The 17,965-nt window shown below is 39.0% G+C and overlaps 1 protein-coding gene across 1 annotated transcript in view; it reads right to left on the bottom strand.

Annotated features, from left to right (window-relative positions):
- yes1 (YES proto-oncogene 1, Src family tyrosine kinase) overlaps window positions 1-17,965 on the bottom strand; it is a 31,154-nt gene that overhangs the window by 9,244 nt on the left and 3,945 nt on the right. Inside the window, exons 2-7 of the mRNA XM_003438057.5 lie at window positions 8,034-8,324; window positions 6,968-7,067; window positions 4,920-5,018; window positions 3,112-3,215; window positions 2,160-2,309; window positions 664-819 (exon numbers count right to left, since the gene is read on the bottom strand). Coding sequence (XP_003438105.1) covers window positions 664-819; window positions 2,160-2,309; window positions 3,112-3,215; window positions 4,920-5,018; window positions 6,968-7,067; window positions 8,034-8,316 — 892 coding nt within the window. The 5' untranslated portion in view covers window positions 8,317-8,324. The remainder of the gene's footprint in view (window positions 1-663; window positions 820-2,159; window positions 2,310-3,111; window positions 3,216-4,919; window positions 5,019-6,967; window positions 7,068-8,033; window positions 8,325-17,965) is intronic.

Genomic DNA, 17,965 nt, shown 5'->3' with positions numbered 1-17,965 from the left:
CAAAAGGGGGGGGGGGGCAGCATCTGTTTTATATTTTCACGTTATCTTGCTCTGTTAGAGCAGAAATGGATCCAGACAGATGCAAGACAGCATCTTGTTTATTCAATTTGTACATGCACAAAAACAAAACAAAAAAACCCCAAACAAACAAAAAAAAGTTGCTCCTCCTTGGCAAGAATCCCCCCTCACAGTCGGGATGCTTCTATACTACTACTTCCGGTATACTGTTTACTGTAGTCCTTCTAGAAGCAAGCATTGCCACCCAGCAGCCATCTTGAAATGCCTCCAGGCACTTATTCAAGCAGTTGTGCATCAATAAGGATTATAATAAGGGTTTATACTCCTACCAACAGCTTCCATTCACGATTCTTTCAGTGACATGTCTCTTTGAAGTCTCTGCTGTTTTCAATCCCCAGCTCCATATTTAACAAAGACATAAAAGTAGCGTCCTTGCTGTCAACCAATTGTGCAGGAAACAAAAACTACCGCCATCATTGCCACATAACGTCCAGAGATAATGTAGATGAATTTTGCTTTGTCACTCTTTAGTGTGAGTGAGCACAATGAAAAATAGAAGCATTGGTTTCTGTTCCTGCGGGGTTGATTTCAATAAATAATATCATTCATACTGTGTGCTGGAGTACAGCTCTAGTGGTCTCTTACCCATCCAAACTTCTCCAAAGCAGCCCTGTCCCAGTTTGACCTCCAGTCGGAGTGACTCTCGTGGGATTTCCCAGGCGTCCTTAGCTAGTCCCTGAGTTTGCGGCTTTACTGTGGGACACACAGTCGTCAGCCTGTAGCACAGACCATCCGCATGTTCTACACAGGAAGAAGTACACACAAAAAAAAGAAGGGGAATGAGTGAGTGAATGAGCTTTGATCTGGAGTGCTTTATCCACATGCAGTCCTGGCCATCAGCAGGTAGCAAACGACAATCAAATCACAACAGATTTGATTCCCCGTCCCCACACCTCACAGAATAACTATTTATTTCCAACATGCCCTCCAAAAATAATCAGATTTTCAGGTACTTTCACCATAATAGTATCCCGTGTTTTATTTTGATTTCAACTTCACTAAAAGGCAAGAACATCAAGGTTCTGGGTTTTTGTTTTTTGTTTGGCAGCAGCAGCACTCGCTACATTATGTCCTGCTGGAATTCTGCACACAAAATAGGGGAAAACAGAGGAATGAGTGGAAATCCAGCCTGTATTCAAACACTGAGCAGTTAAGATCCAGTGAAGATTTTCTCACTTGTTCCTGAGTTTCTGTCTGCAGATCAAAGTCTACACTGCTGCAGAGCTTTGAACCGTAACAGTTCTTTAAAAAAAAAAACAAAAAAAAAAAACACAAAACAAAAAAACCCACACACACAGCAGCGAGTGATTTCTATCAGTTATGTGGAAAAATGCGGTAAACACAACCAGAAATGCAGTATCTTATAACAAACACTCTTTTTAAAATAGATTTTCTTACAAGTTTAACAGGATTTGTGCAGTTCTCAAAAACCGTTTGTACTGAATGTGTTTACACATCATGCGCTGCAGTCGCTTTCTTTTAAGATACCACAGGAGACCTTTAGAATGACTGTTTATCAATACTGTGCAGATTTCAGCTACTTGACAGTTTTTTTATAAGTGAAACATTTTTTGTATTCATGGCCTCCTCTGGCTTAAGTCCCAGTGGGTTAAACTTTTTTTTTTAGAACCTCGTTACTGAGTTACTGAGCTGTGACCGTGTCGGTGAAAGCGTTGCTTGCGACTGGTTCAGAATCACCATAGCAAAAAAGCCTCTGTAACACGCATACATATTCAACACATAGATCTGCAGTTGAATAATACATTTCCCACTGTGAGCACTGAATCTGCTGGTCTACACACTGTATGGAGCCAGAGTAGGAGGCAGGGGACTACTTGCAATGCTAAAACCCTTCAAAAGAATAAGTCTCTATGGTTTCAGTGACTTTTACATCACATCTGTCCAAATTACACCACTAGGCTTCATAAAACATGCATCTGAAAGAAGGAAAGAACAAAAAAACCAAAAAAAACAAAATACTCATCCCAGCCAGAAGATCTGTCCAGTTATAAACAACAATTTGTTTAAATGCGTTCCACATGTAAATAAGACGCCCAGTGTGCAGAAGATGGGCGGCATACCTGTGTAGTGTTTCACCAGCTTCTGTAATGACTCAAACTGGGCTCGTGTCGTGATGTAATAGCCGCCGTTGTCCAGCTTGCGGATCTTGTAGTGTTTGACGTTGTCTCCTTTTACATCGTCCCAGTCACGGATGGACAGAGAGTACGCACCTTAAAAATCCACAGAAATGAACTTAGATGTGTTGCTCAGGAAAATAAACACTCTAAAATAACTAAACCGATAAGAAATAAAGTTTTAAGCCACATTCTCAGATGAGCCCACAAATCTCATGATGGCACTAAAGAGAAAGTCGGGAGGTCAACAAAGACAGACAGATATATCTATGGTTCTATTTTACAGTGAACTACACAGTAAAGTGATAATGGTGGGTCAAGTGACAAAGCATTACAGCCACTCGTATAGCTACGCTGCTAGTGTGTCCAGTTAGAAAAGTGCCAAAAATTTCAATTCACCAAATGAGAACTTCAGGCACCAGATCTCAATATCATCCAGTATTTAAAAATGCTACACTCATTCCAGTCTTTAAACATGAGACCTCTAAACTTTGTTTTTGGTGCCTTTTGACTGGCCAAGATGTCTGTGCTCCATTATGCTATTGTTCACGTGTTATCGTAAGGTGACCTTGAGGGTCTGAAAGGCGCCTATAAATAAAATGTATTAGTATTATTATTATTATTGTTATTATCACAAATTTTATTTGTATGTTACTTAGCGTCAATCAGCAGGTATCTGTGCTCCTGTGATGCCCCGAGCACTCTATAGAAACATCTTTATAAATAAGTTGTCAGCAAATGTGAGGTGGCAAGCTAACACTTCGCTCGTGTCCAAATAGAGTCATTTATTGCTCCAAAAGAAGAGAATCGTCATGATGATTTAAAGTCCAAGTTTAAAGGGAAGAGGTGACGTCTCTATGGCTACGCCCATCTTTATGTCTGTTATAAATCATCCTACCTTTAGTCGTCTCACTCTCTCGTACCAAGAAAGTTCCCCGCTGGTTTCCTGGAACCAATAAATGGCGTTCTGCATCTTTGCGGCCCATTTTACCAAAGTACCATCTGCCAAAAGAAATGAAGTCAAACAGTCAGTCACAGGAGGAGGGCCCACTGTGATACACTGCACACAATTTAGATTTTCTCCTTCATATAGTAGGGATATGTTTTTTAGTGATGTGACAGCGGGAAGTTAAATCTCTGGGAAATTAAATATATTTGACATCAACCAGTTGACAGGAATTTATATGTGGAGCTAATATTATTGCATTGAAAATAAGACGGGGAAAAAATATAAAATATAATTTAAGGTAAAATAATAATCACCTGTTTAAAACTTTGCTTCAGCAAGCGTTTTGCATGTTTCAATTTATAGTCATGCGAAAATAAAGTTATCACAAGATTTTGGAAACCTTTTAAAAACATATACCATACTTTAATAGGTCAAAAGGCACAACGACCCTTCGCAGCAATAACTCGAAGGACTCGTTTTCTGTACGACTTTCTCAGCCTCTCACATCACTGTGGAGGAATTTTGCCCCACTCTTCTTTACAGCGTTCCTTCAGGTTTGCATCTCAATCAGCTTGAAGTCTGGACTTTGACTGGGCCATTACAAACCTGATTCTTTTCTTTTTCAGAGATTCAGTTGGTCGACTTGGTGACCGAAAGATGAACTGAGGGGTCTACTACAGAGGAGGTTCAAGAAAGCGAAGCTTTTTTTGAATTAGCTGGCTCGGCAAAACAAAAGGCTCCAGTCAGAGGACATGCACAGTGTGGTTAATCTTGTGTTATAATAAAACCCTTCAGGTCCTGTGACTGCAAAAAAAGCTGAAATCATCACCCCTCCACCACCGTGCTTGCAGCTGGTGTGACGTGTGTTTGTTCTGATATGGTGTGTTTGGTTTTCACCAAACGTGACGCTTTAGCCAAACATCTCTACTTTAGCTCACCGCTCTAAAGAACATTGGTACAGAAGTCATGTGGTTTGTTCAGATGCAACTTTGCAAACCTAAACAGTGCCGCCATTTTTTTCTTCACCTGGCAACCCTTCTAAACAAGCCATACTTGTTCTGTCTGTGTATACAGTGTCTGGGCTTTGTTTGCAATTTCTCTGAACATCACATGGTCTGACCCTGGGATGAATTTGCTGGAACATCCACTCCATGGTATATTTTCCATTTTCCACTTGTCTCCCAGATGTAAATGATAAAAAAAAAATCTAAATTTTCTTATTTGTAAGGCTTACTTTGGGAAGTTCAATCACAGAAATTAGTTGAATTTTTTTGCTTCATATACTAAAATCCTGCACACTCAGTCACAGTAAGTTATTTTTCATGCTAAAGACAAAGTTGGGCAGGTTTACCCAGTTTTTTTAAATTTATTTAAATGAGCAGTTTAAACCTCAAACATAAGTGAAAATGTGAAAATGGCCAACAGCTAAAAGAGAAACTAGGCCACAACTGTGTAAAAGCAGCACAATGTTTCTGTCACACAAGAAGAACAGAAAAGAGAACGCCATGGGCTCCTGTGACAATACATGGCTTCATTGTTTAGACTCTCTGCCATGTGTACATGATGGGTTTGTCACATTGTGTGTCCACCCAGCAGCAGCATTTTGTCTTAATCAGAGGAAAACCGAGTTGGGTGAGGAACAGGAAAATAACAAGAAAATAACAAGAAGAAAAAAAAAAACGTGGAAATAAAAGTTGTTGGATGACGGAGAGAGGCAAAGATACTATGTTTGGAAAGGTGATTGTGTGAGTTCTTACTCTTCAGCCTGTATGGAGTCTGCTGGAGCCACGTAGTTACTGGGGATATAACCTTTCTGCCCAGTGTTGATGGAGCGGGCCTCCCACCAGTCGCCTTCCCTGAAGAGAGAAGTAAATTAGAAATCAGAACTATATAATACAAACACAAAAGTATGACTTAAAAAAACACTATCCTATTCCAAAAGAAAGGGAGCTGGTATGAAAGTATACAAAGGGTGAAAAAAGAGGGTTAGGATTATACATCATCCAAAGACGTCAGCAGTCTGAGTCATCACAATGTGGGTGGAGTTCAGATACTGAATGTTGTTGTTTTTTTTAAATCAACTGAAACTAAACAACTGATATATATTATATATAGTATTACATGAACAGATCAGGAATACAAAATTATTTAATATACAATGACTAATATTAGCTTTTTTGTAAAAAAACAAAATATATATCACTTGTACAGATGATAAAAACATGTTTAAAATAAATTTGAAGGGTTTGAGTTTCTTTATTTTAATTGCAAACAACTGACAAAGACTTGTGATGTGACACAAGGACCACAAATTAATCATTTAGTCAAAACAGGAAGTCAAGCTCCGCTTGCGATCAGCTGATAACAGCTAACCTCAGCAGGAAGCACTATTATAACTCAAGATCGCCTACAGTTACTGCTGTTGATGCAAACCCATTTGGAACCCACCCTTAACCCAGCTCCTCCTTTGCATGCATTGCTTAATTAAAGCCACAGTTACACAGACCAGATTGGTTGGCGACCAACTGCTAACCATAAGCTATAAATGTATTCCTGACCGGTTGGTGGCGGCTGCTAGTGTGAAAACGTTCGCAAACAGATAATGTGGTGCTGCACCAAAAACTTTCTTGCAATTGCTTTGGTCGCTAGTAGTTTTCATGGAAGACGGCGACTTGTCTGCAAACACTCAAACTACTCAGCAAGTGATAGTGAAACTGAAACGTGTGGCATAAAGCAGGAAGAGAGGCCGTTTGACTTCAAAGTTTCCTGCATTTGAAATGTTTCGGTTGCAGAGGGGAGGCACAGCTTTTACTTTGATGGTGAGAGTTCATCTTTTCCAGTTTGCATTGTTCTTTTTGAAATCACCACAAGTTTCCTTAGCGACCGGAGTCCTAGCGAAAGTGGTCCTGGCTGAACTAGTTTTTGAGGGAAGTCACTGGCAGAAAATGGGAAAGTAATTTGTAAGTTAAATTACGCCTCAATAACATTATATAATGTTATATATGCTGTTTTCATTATTTAAAAAAAACAAAGAAACACTAAAACTGATTGGAGAAGAATTAAAATTTTCTAGAAGGCTAAAATAAGCGAGTAGCCACAATTACTAGTGTGTTTAACAGCAGATGTGGAGCTTAAATTAAAAGTGAAGGAAGAGAGAAACTGTCTGAAAACCTTTAGCCAATCTGTACTCGTCCCACCTCTTCTCTAGAAGCAGATGGCATTTTCATCACCGCAAAAGCAATGTGAACACACACAGTGGTAGGATGGGACGTGGAACGTGACAAACAAGAAGAGCAGAGCACTTGGCACGCCGCCTATTTTCACACCTGAGCGGCAGGTAGCGAGTGACATATTTCTCCTTCTAAATCATGATATCCTTACACAGCACTATGAGAACTAACAGGACTAATATTGAATTATCGAATTCAAGACTTGAGTAATCCACAAAATAACATTAAAAGAAGTAAACGAGCATTGGTTTACAAAGCTAACTGGTTTGTTAATGAGCTTGACCTTCAGTTATCATCAAAGCGCCCATAATAAGCATCCTTTTTTGGTATAATGTCATAAATTTAACTGCATGTTTTTCTTTGGCAAGAGAAAAGCAATGGACACTAAACAGATGGCCCATTAAAGGAACCCATTAACCCAGACAGATCTCAGCCTTAATATCAGACCTGAATACACTGAAGGATTAAACACACACACACACACACACACACACAAACACACACACACACACACACACACACACACACACAAATCCGCCTAGCAGTTTGTCAGTGTAAAAATCAAATATACTCACGTGTTGTTGATAATCTGAAAGCGATCCCCTTTTTTGAAAGACAGATCGTCTGCCGTCCTCGCTTCATAGTCGTACAACGCTACAAAAAATGTTACGCCACCTGAAAGTGAGAGAAATTGAAATGCCTGATTCCACACACTCATTTTGATCGCTCTTTGTTACAGCCTTAAATTACAGATTAATACAAAGATTGAGATAGATTAAGATTAAGATTGAAATATGGCAGAATACAGCGAAATATTGTTATTTATTTTCCTTGCTATACCACCAGAGGCTGGTCTGCATATACACCTGGCTCTCTCAGCTCTGATTTATTTTTAAGGATTCATCAGGGGAGCAGAATATTCCTTCTAGCGTTCTCAAACTGAGTGGCATCACCTCAAATCAAACGGAGGTCATTTAATTTTTTATTCACAATACAAAGAACTGACAGGTGATGGAGTGCAGAGAGACAATGGGACTCAGATATGTTTATCTTAGGGAGAAAATTAAAAGGGCTGTATTAGATCCACAGGAGCCCCTCAGGCCACGGCATCCTTCCTGAAAGAGCCATGAAGGGAATGAGGGATGTGTGCGTGCTTTAGGAGGCAACATTATGTTTTGTTGCATACATTTCCTGCATAATTTAAACATAAATCCACGCAGAGTCATTCTATGACTGACACACCCTTAATTCTAAAGTCATTCTAAGTCTAACTAGTGTAGGAAATAAAAACTTTCAATATGCAATTTGCATTTACTAAAGCCACTCAATCCAGTCCATGTTATTGTTTTTCTTGGCTCAGGAGAGGCCATGCCACTGCATTGCTTCCCATAATACAGACCTATTTTGGGTTTCTGTTCAGCAATGATGTTTTGGCTGACTCGTTTCAAATGTCTCATTTGCATAACATCTGCTGCTTATAACGTCCTCTGCATAACAAATGATCAAGTGAGTTTATTCTAAAGTTCTACAACAGTTTGTGCATCACACAATAGAAAGGAAAGCTGTTCAAGTAATTCATTTATAGCTTCTCTAATACATAAATCTATGAATACAGAATATGTTGATTCATCACAAACTGACCTGAGATGACACTGGGAAAGGGACTGTTCACAGCCACTGAAGTAAAGGAGGTGGAGGCACCGCCAAAGGGCGTCATGACTGAAGACGTCCCGCCAAAGGGTGTGAGGCCAGCAGCATGACTGTTGTAGCTGTTGTTGTGAGCATTCATAGCAGGTGAATGACCCAGTATTGTAGGTTCGGGGCCATAGTGGCCCAGGAGCGAGCTGGCAGGAGTGGCATTTGAGTTGTCTGGTCGGTACTTCAGAGCCGGGCCCTTGTCCTCTTTACTCCTGACACAACCCATCGTCAAGCCTGCGAGGAAGAGGAAGATTTGACGATCAAATACCAGGATTATGGAGCAAGTAGCCCAAGAAAGATGCTTTGGGTTAAAGATGCTTTTGTCATGATTGTAGTGTAAATGCAATGCTGTTTAACTGTAAAATATGAAATGCAAATGATATAATTTCCAAAAAAATGTATCCAAATAAGGCAAATTAAAAAAAAACAAAAACAAAGTACAAATCTGTGAAAAATATCTGGGACATGAGCCACCATCATGTCTCACTGGATAAAATAAATTTATGCTAAACACCATAAACGTTGACTTGATAATAAGCTTTGTTATAAGGGCTGAACGTGAATGACACAAATGAACAGAAACTACTATATTGTTCATCATTAGCCTAAAGCATTTTGGAGGGTTTCAGCCTGACTCTAGCATACAGAAAACAACGAGTGACCTCACGTGACTTTACAAGTCCCGACAAAACCTTTCAAGGCTGCACAGCAAGAAACGATTCCAGCCTACGGGCAACTCTCCCCTGTGTTCACACTACACTGACACAGATCTGAAAGGGAGAAAAAGCCCTTTGGCATTCAGAGCTGGTGTTCTTCCCTCCCAGGCTTACTGACACACATGACTCAGTGAGTTAGTAGTGTGTGTGTGTGTGTGTGTGTGTGTGTGTGTGTGTGTGTGGTCCAGGGATTACTCAAATTGTGAGGACCTGTATCTGTTTATACAGTCACATTATGGGATATTTGAAAAAAGTAATATTGTGGCTCATATCTTCAGAATAAGTTCCCAATAAGCCCCAAAAAGGAACTTTTCAATGACTGTACTCAGTGCAAGCATACCAACCACACCTGCCCTGGAGCAGTAAACTGGATGCTTGCATTGTGCATGAAGTGCATGCTGGGATAAAGATATATAAAAGCATGTACATGGCAGTTTAGCAGTCTAGTCTGCAAAGCGTATGATCTGGGCTCAAATTAGGAGAGTGTGTGATCGCAAAGAAACGTATTCGGTTTCTGAGTGTGAGAGCTCGTGTGTGTTGTCAAGGGTTGACAGCATCCTCTACAGTGCCTGCTCTGTTTACTCATTTTTCTCACCTTTGACCTCTATGTCAGTACTTGTGTGTATGCAGGCCGAGTGCATGTGCGCGTGCACATGCGCATGGCAGCAGAGTGAAACAAGCTGCCACCACACAGCAGATGGATGCTCAACTCCAAGATTGCTCCAGTTTCAGTGACTCATATCCTGGCATTTGTAAAATGTTACAACATAGTTTCAAGTGCCCGTAAGTGAAGGGTCACATTGGTATTTGTAACAGAATAGCTGAAGAGTGCACTCATCCCTTATGATACCGTTAATGCTGAAAGGATTTAATCAATCTACCAATAAAATTAAAGTCAGCACTTGGTGGAGATAAAATTACTTGTGAAAAACTACATTTTCAATCAGTCAAATCTTCAATTCACACATAAATAATATGTCATAACACACAAAAAAACATAAAGCCATCATATTGACAAAAACATAATCTAATCACTACCCTCTCCAAAAGCAGTAAGAGGAAGCAAATGCCCATTAATTCCAAACCCTATCCATCTCATTTTATATAACTCTTTTGATTATGCAATCTATAATATATTTATATGGTATAAATAAATATGCCAATCTAATACACAGATTCAGCTTCATAAAAAGATGTTATATTTATTTATACATCATTATAAGTTGTTCTATAATTATTTAACTACACATATCTAAAAGTACTGCTTTTTATAATATGTCATTATAAATGGATAATTGTTTATAGAATCTACAGTGTACAATGTTACTGTATAATCGCATATACTTTCTGATAATACTAACAATACTTCTGTTAGGGATCAATGGTAAACAGCAGAGCCAAATTGAGTTGGCATTAATGAAGAAATCAGATGATGGTTGTTTTTCCGTCACACTTTGCTCTCATTAAGGTCGGTCAGAGAGACTGAGGAAGAAGGTAGAAGGACGCTGGTTCAGTGCATGCCATAAAAGAATGAGTCACAGTCCCTTCCTCACAGTAAGAACTACAGTTCATCAATTTAAAACCCTCACGTCATATTCGCAGATACTAAAAGCCAGTGTAACTGGTACTGGGTGGGAAATTGAAAAAAAGCTGGATCGAAGCATCTCTAGCTTTAGTCGCTGATTTTACTTTTAACTTGTCATTCAAATGTCAAAGAAAAAAAAGATAATGTGTGTTCGACTGCTGGATTACGGTTTAGTTTTTTGCCTTGTTGCCTGTTTTCGGTTTTGGTTGGCTTAAATCACATGGGTAAACTTTTTCATTGGTGTGTGACCTACGGCTGGACGGGCTGTAAATGTTTTAATAGTGTGTTTATCAGATCTGTAACATTAACATAATGGATTCATTGTTTATACCGTATCTGAAGCCAAAAAAATTCACAAAAGTTTTCAGTGTCTCAGATATGAGGATTTCCAGTTGTTCTCTACCGCAACGCTATCTTTGTATTCCAGACCACATGACGCGGTTTGAAGACACTTGAAATCTATCTATCTGCAAATTGCTGTTCTTTCACTCAACTTCACAAAGTGTTCTTCAGTCATTAAAATGGAACAAAAGTGGTACTTCTGACTAAAGAAACTTTTGCAAGCTTGCAGCGTTTCAGTTAATTAGCTACAGTTGACTACATTTGCGAGGAACACGACTGGTTGACTAAACTTTAAGTGAACTTTTTTTTCTCCTCCAGTTTGTTAAGACATTAGCTGTGCAAGTTATCATTAGAAGTGTGAATCTTGTAATTTGGAAATTGCAGCCTTTCAAAAGCCTGAATAAACTTCAGTATCTCTGTAAGCAAAAAAAAAATAATAACCCTAAACATATCACAATTTAAGCCTAATTAAGGGTTATATAAGTACATCAAATCCTCTTTTAATGTTCCAATTTGAATTAGTATCTTTGTTCTGAAGCTAGTTAAGGATTATAGCACTTAATATGTGAGCGGCTGAGTCAGGTGAAGTTATTCTTCTGTGCTAAGAGGTTAGGCTGTAGCTTTGGTGGCTCTGAGCTTTGGCTCCAAGGTTAAGTGGCCTTGAAGCTAAAGAAACACTGTTCAGCAGTCACCTCCCATTAAGTAACAAAACACCCGACAAAGAAACTGCACCACAAATCCCCTGCTCGGCCCGTTTGTTGTTCTCTATGAATAAATGAGCCCTAACACAACGACTGCACATTTCTCTTTGTGTGTAGCTCAGTGCAGCTCTGCACCACAGAGTAAATAAAAGATTGAAAACATGCCGACTGTTGGGAATAGCGCCAAAGAAGCCCAACACAGCCTGATCGCAATCGCAATGTGCAAGCAGCAAGGCAGCGATTATATCAGCAACAAAATCAAAAGCTACACTGCACCGAGACCTACAGCGTTACTGCTGTTAACCCTTTGAGCCTTTCCACTTAAAATCCAGCTAAAGGTCGACAGCAACAATAAACAACAAAGCAAGCAAAAGACATCAGATGCCCAATTTGTTTCATCAAACTGGAACCAACAAAATCACTTCTCGGATTGTGAATTGCTGTGTTACAAGCACAGCAACACAGCAATTCAAACCTCCTGTTTGTCAACCATCACATCGATCCATTTATGAATGGATGGTGCACTGACTTTCTCGGAACAAATAAACAGGACTCACGGAAAGCTAATGCTGAGCCAGAAGAATCAGACCTGAAACAATCAATATTTATATTTATACTTTACTGTACAGTTAAATTCTATTTGTGTGTCTAGAGCAACAATGTTAGAAGAAATCAAATGCAAATATGACAATTATAATGAAATATATTACTAGAAATCGTGAGGATGAGTCAGCTGCTTTTCAGAATCCAGACATCCTCCGCAGAAGGAGGTCTAGCTAACAGAAGTTTTAGCACAGACGAGATAACCAGCTGGTGACAGCAGCATGTGAGCTGTGTGGGCACGGCAGCACTACGACTGGCAATTAGTTAAAGTCGGTTATTATAAAATGCAACAACAACAAAAAAAAACTAGATTAGAAAACTGTTTTGGAAAACCAAATATGCTGGGATAGAAAATGATATTCCCCAGATTCATTTTTTTTTTAATTTGTCTACTAAACTACTAGTATAACAGAATACTTACACAGGTGTTTCAATGCAGAAACTCTATACTGCTAGCAAGCTGACCAAAAAAAAGGTCCAAGTGGATTTTATGGGGACAATGATTTTGATTTCACCATTTGCAGTTTAGGCCTCCCCTTTGATGCTCTAAATGTTTCTAATGTGTGATGGATCTGAGCTGTGTCCAGGTCAGTTCAGCACTCAGCCTGCTCCACTATGGAGTTGTGTTTTTGTAATGAATGACATCATCTTCTAAGGCCTTTCCTGAAAAAGAAACCACAAAATTGGCAGAATAAGCTGCTCGTATAACCTATATCGTCGAAGTCCTTCAAAAGCAAGCCTCTCAGTTTGGCGAATATCTCGAACCAGCTCTGGACACTTCATTGGTCACCAAGACATATTCACCCAAAATAGATTATAAAAAACAAAACAATACAAAACAAAAAAAAAAAACCAAGCACTTACTGACTTTCTACCAACAAAAACATAACTCACATTTAAAGTACCATGCCTCTCTTTTATGATGTCCATGATTTTGTTTAGCAATAATGAAGCCTCCACAGATGAATAAGGATGCCATGTGCACTAATGCACCTCTATAACTTATCAATACTGGCTGTTGAACATTGATGACGCGCTTGCATATACTCCCCACTTCTGTGGTTTTTCTCTGGAAGCTCTGGGTTCCTTCTCAATCATAAAACACAACACACACATATATAACACAACATCAAACTGTTGCACAACTCTTAATCACAAGAGTAAGTAAAGAAGTAAAAGTCAGATTTTTACCAGTCAGATTTGCTAAATACTAGGAATCTTATTTTCGTTGGCATTTTGTCACATTTTCATGAGAAACGGGAAGCGTGGGCGTTAGCTGAACACCCCCATCCCACCGTGTTAGCTGGGGAGGGGGGGCGGATCATATGTCCACATCTAACCTTACTGCGCAAGGAGGTTACTTCTGATTGGATCCATTCCAAACTCGTCCCGCCTTTCTGCAACACTTAATTAGTTCTGTTTGGATCTCATCTCTCCAGAACATGTTGGCCTTGACAAGTCTTGATACATTACATTATATTTTTTGTCCTTGTGCATTAGTTTTTATTTAGTTATCCTTTTGTTTGAGTTAGGGAAAAAAAGGACTGTTGACAGAAACTATGACTAACGTATCATTATCTAATTTGTTGTAATATTTTTCCCATTGCACAACCTTTTTGGTCTATTGTTTCACTTTCCCACCTTTTTTCAAAACGTGCTGCTTCATCTGTCTGATACACAAAGTGCAGGAACAAATCTGTGAAAACATTTCTGAAAAAACATCCAAAATTCTGTTTGTTTTGGAAGCAGCACTCTAGCCTGCCGCTAATAGCATAAAAACTGATGAAGATGAATTTAAGTGGCATATCTGCTTTAAGATGAAGGGTCAATAACTGGAAAGATGAAGACCAAATCAAGTTGACTCAGTATGGATCACTGTATCAACATAAAAATGCTTTACAGATTTAAAAAATCTACACAAAAGCATGGCCTTTCTCTTGTGAAGACTCCCGTTTTGTTCCCAAAGTCACAGATATGTTTAAACAACCTTTGCTTTTACACCATTATGATTTCTTGTTATTTGCTCTCTAAGACAGTAATGGACGGATAACAAGTCTGAGCAAGCCTGCATGTCAAACTGGCTCAACAGCCACAAGTTTCACTTTAGATCTCAAGAATTGGCCTGAAGCAGAATCTAGACATAACACAGCAGCAACTTATCAAATACAAATCTTCAACGATGCCTTAAAAACACGTGGAATGTGATTCCTTTAGAACTGGCACTGGCTTTTCTACTGTCCATATCAAAATATGCCCCAACATCATTGAAGTTTTTTTTTTAACCATGTCAGTCCATCATATTCTGGTTCAGTTTTTTAATTTTTCTGTAACAATGTAACAAATGAACCACCCAGTTTTTCTTTAAGACTTAAAACTGGGAAATGTGCTCTAAGAAAGGCAGAAACTTCACCTCTCCCTCTGGCTTTCTCTTTTGTCTGCCCCCACCTTTTGTTATGGACAAAGAGAAAGGATTTTGTGGTGCTCCCCCACAGAGCACATCACACTCACAATCCCCCGAACTATACGATCCCATGCATATTCCTACAACACAGGCAGCACAAAAGCTTATAAGGGCCCAGAACTGTTCTTACAGTGGCACCCAACTATCAATCAAATGCTCCAATTAAATATTCAAAACAACCAGATGGCCTCATAGACAAACATTTACAAGTACAGCTGGCATGAATAGAAAATGGTATCATTACAGCAGCCTAAACCAAATCATTGTACTATACATCAATTGCAGTTTTGTAAAAGGAAAAAAAGCCCGATAATGCATGTCACAAAGATAAATATTACTACCAGTGTTTTCTCTAGTGTGACAAATCTGCCAACAGCAATGACAGCTTAAATCGCCTTCACAGCAAATCAAATTACAGGCAGATTACTGTATCTTCTCTCAGATGGCTTCCTAAATGAGGCTGTTATACACACAATGAGATTGGCTGAAAGAAATATGCCATTTTTCTGGTGGTTCCAAGGGGCCACGGTAAATGGTGCCTCAAGCCCATACAGTGATTTGGGTCATGATCTGATTTAAGATGGATAATGTATAGTGCATGTTACCATTGTGTTATTGCCCTGTGCAAACTATACATTCTTAAAAACTCAAATTTTTGTGAAGCTGAGCTATAATTTTTTTCTTATTTAAGAAATGGGAGTATTTTGTCAGCTCACAAAGGAACTCTTAGTCCCATAGTTTCTCAAAAACATAACATAACAATGATTTTGACAAAACTGGCCATGCTGATCTGGCATCGGTCTGATCCTGTCTCAAAAAGTTTTACTAGATAATCAGCAACACTGCACTGCTTTACAGGCAGAAGTATTCCTTCTACAGTTCAACAACAGGAGCAGCTAGCAAGAGTGCTATGCTCAAGTTTTGCTACAGCGTGAAACCTACGTTGTGACCTATGACATAACCACAAAACCCTCTGAACCCTATGCCGTAACCTGATGCGCTCCTATAGAGAAACGTAATTACACGTCAGGTCAGTGCAGCCCTCAACTATTGTGATCAGCCTGTTCAGCACCGTCGATTCTTCCTATTCAATTCTGGCTAGTTTTTTGCCAGTTTTTTAAATTATCAGTAAGAGAATAACAATCATCACCTCAGTATAAAGAACACTAATCATAGTATCAATATAAGGGCTTATAAACATTAGCAGATTCCTGTGGGCAGATTACTAAAACTATTGGAATAGAAGTGATTGTTAAAAAATAAGTACAACAGGAATAGACAAATAGACACAAGAATGAAAAAACATAATAATCTTGGCATTAAAAAAAAAAAAGTTTATCAACTGGCACCACTTGGCACAACCACAGTAATTAAACAAGTTGTGCACTACACATCAGCATAGGTGTGGGCAACATCATATCATGTAACGAGCCTATGATCTATGGCATTGCAAGTTAGAATATTCAACTGGAACAATCCCCAAAAACTTCCAACATGAAAATTCAAAGAAACCCTACCAACACGGACATCACCATCCAAAGTGGAAGCAGTGCTCGCAAACAGCAGTAACGCTGCAAAACCTGTAATCTGAACTATATTTTTATTGTGTACTAGTTAGTCATTAAAGGGAATGCAATCATAGTACAATTAGAATTAGCCATGTCCTATTGAGAAATGTTACAATTACATTTGATTATTTTCAAATTTTCAAATTCAAATGTTTCGTGAGTCATTATTTTAATTTGCTGTGGGACGAGACAACAGGGTGACATTCACAGGTGAGCACACTTGAGGAGGTGAGGTACTGGAGATTGGAGCAGGAGGTTTGCCCACAGGAAGTGGAGATAAAAGTTATTGAAACAATCGTTGACTAATCAACTAATCAAAGAAAAATTGTCACATTAGTCGACTACCAAAATAATCGTTAGTTGCAGTCCTAGTTTGCATTAGCAAAAGCTGTTGTGGTTACTTGCCAAACTTCCTGTAGATTTGTAACCTGTAAATTCGTTTTAGGTAAGAACTGGAAATTATTCCAGTTGGACCAGGAAGGGCATCAAGCGTAAAGAAAAAAAAATCTGCCAAATCAAACATACAGAGTTGCCTGCTGTGGTGATCCTTTGTGAATAAACAAGCAGTTAAAAGTAGCTTCTTTTATAGACTGTATCCAGACAGTTATTTTGACAAGTGTCACTTGTTGGCAGATGATAGCTGTGGTGGTCTCGCCTATCATTAAATGTTGTCTGAAATAAACTACCCACTGATGTTGCCCCCGCAAACAGCGCCACAAAGGGTGGCCCCACATCCGCTGGTGCATGCCACGCTTTGTTGTTGCTCCAGCTGGTCATGTTGTTTTTAACCACCACCTCAGCGATAGCACAGAACCTCTGATTTCCAGGGAAGATCAGACTTTCCTGAGAATACTTTAAAGGAAAAAAAACAAAACAAACTCTGATTTTCTTTGCTTGTCTTTTTTGACATTTTCTACTCCTAGACCAGCACTTATGCTGTATAGATGGCGACACCCATCATTCAGAAGAACACTACAGTGAGTATGGCACACCCTCAGCGGCTGTATACGTGGTGACTGAGCTGTGGTGACATCACAGCTTGCTTCAAACATGATCAATAAAGTGACCTTAATAATGCTGATGCATTATAAATCATGTTCGAGGATTTTTTTGTGTGTTATTTTGTGGTCTCTTTGATTTCTTTAGTAAAGTACATGTATTAAAAAAGCCCAAAACTGAAGCACTGATTTGGACATTGATTACCATGGCAGTGCTTGAAGCTTTGATGCATTTAGGTCAACAACAATAATTGAATGGTATTTTTTTATATTTACATAAACCTTCACGTTCATTAAATTTTATTGATCTTCCTTCAGATCAAACGGACCATTTACAGAAATGAAAAATATGTTAATTTAGAAAACAAATGGTGCAATAATAAAGAATGACAATACTGATTAGTTGCATTGCACTTCAAACAACCACCACCACTGTGTGGAATAACAGAAGAAAAGGAAATATACTTATCCAGATACTCCCACGCATATTTATGAATAACTTTACTCCCAGCGACTGGTATGTGTTCAAACAAATGCTGGCAATAGACTCTATCCAGGGACATGTGACATGCAAGGCTATGTGCCAGACTACCAGTGATGCTGATGCAGATTAAGGAGACGCAGGCTGCTGCTTCCCAGAGGGGAAAATACAACAATGAAGCTGCACTGCAGGCGGGAAGCTATTTGCTGTGGCTGGCATGCATCAACATTCAAATGAAGAAAAATTCCAGCATTACAAACTGTTAGCCTTATACTTGTTATAATGGCATGAGTCAGCGAGCTACCGCACACGAGATAACCAGCTATATAGTCAGTACAGCAATTTCAAAGAACTGAAAGAAGAACCAGCATGCCTCCCAGTAGGAAATGAGGGGAAACTGGTGTAGATATCAAACAGAAA

Source organism: Oreochromis niloticus, linkage group LG18, assembly GCF_001858045.2.
Source record: "Oreochromis niloticus isolate F11D_XX linkage group LG18, O_niloticus_UMD_NMBU, whole genome shotgun sequence".
NCBI lineage: Eukaryota > Metazoa > Chordata > Actinopteri > Cichliformes > Cichlidae > Oreochromis > Oreochromis niloticus.
The sequence above is the reverse complement of the archived record's forward strand: the minus strand, read 5'-3'. Positions and strand labels throughout refer to the sequence as shown.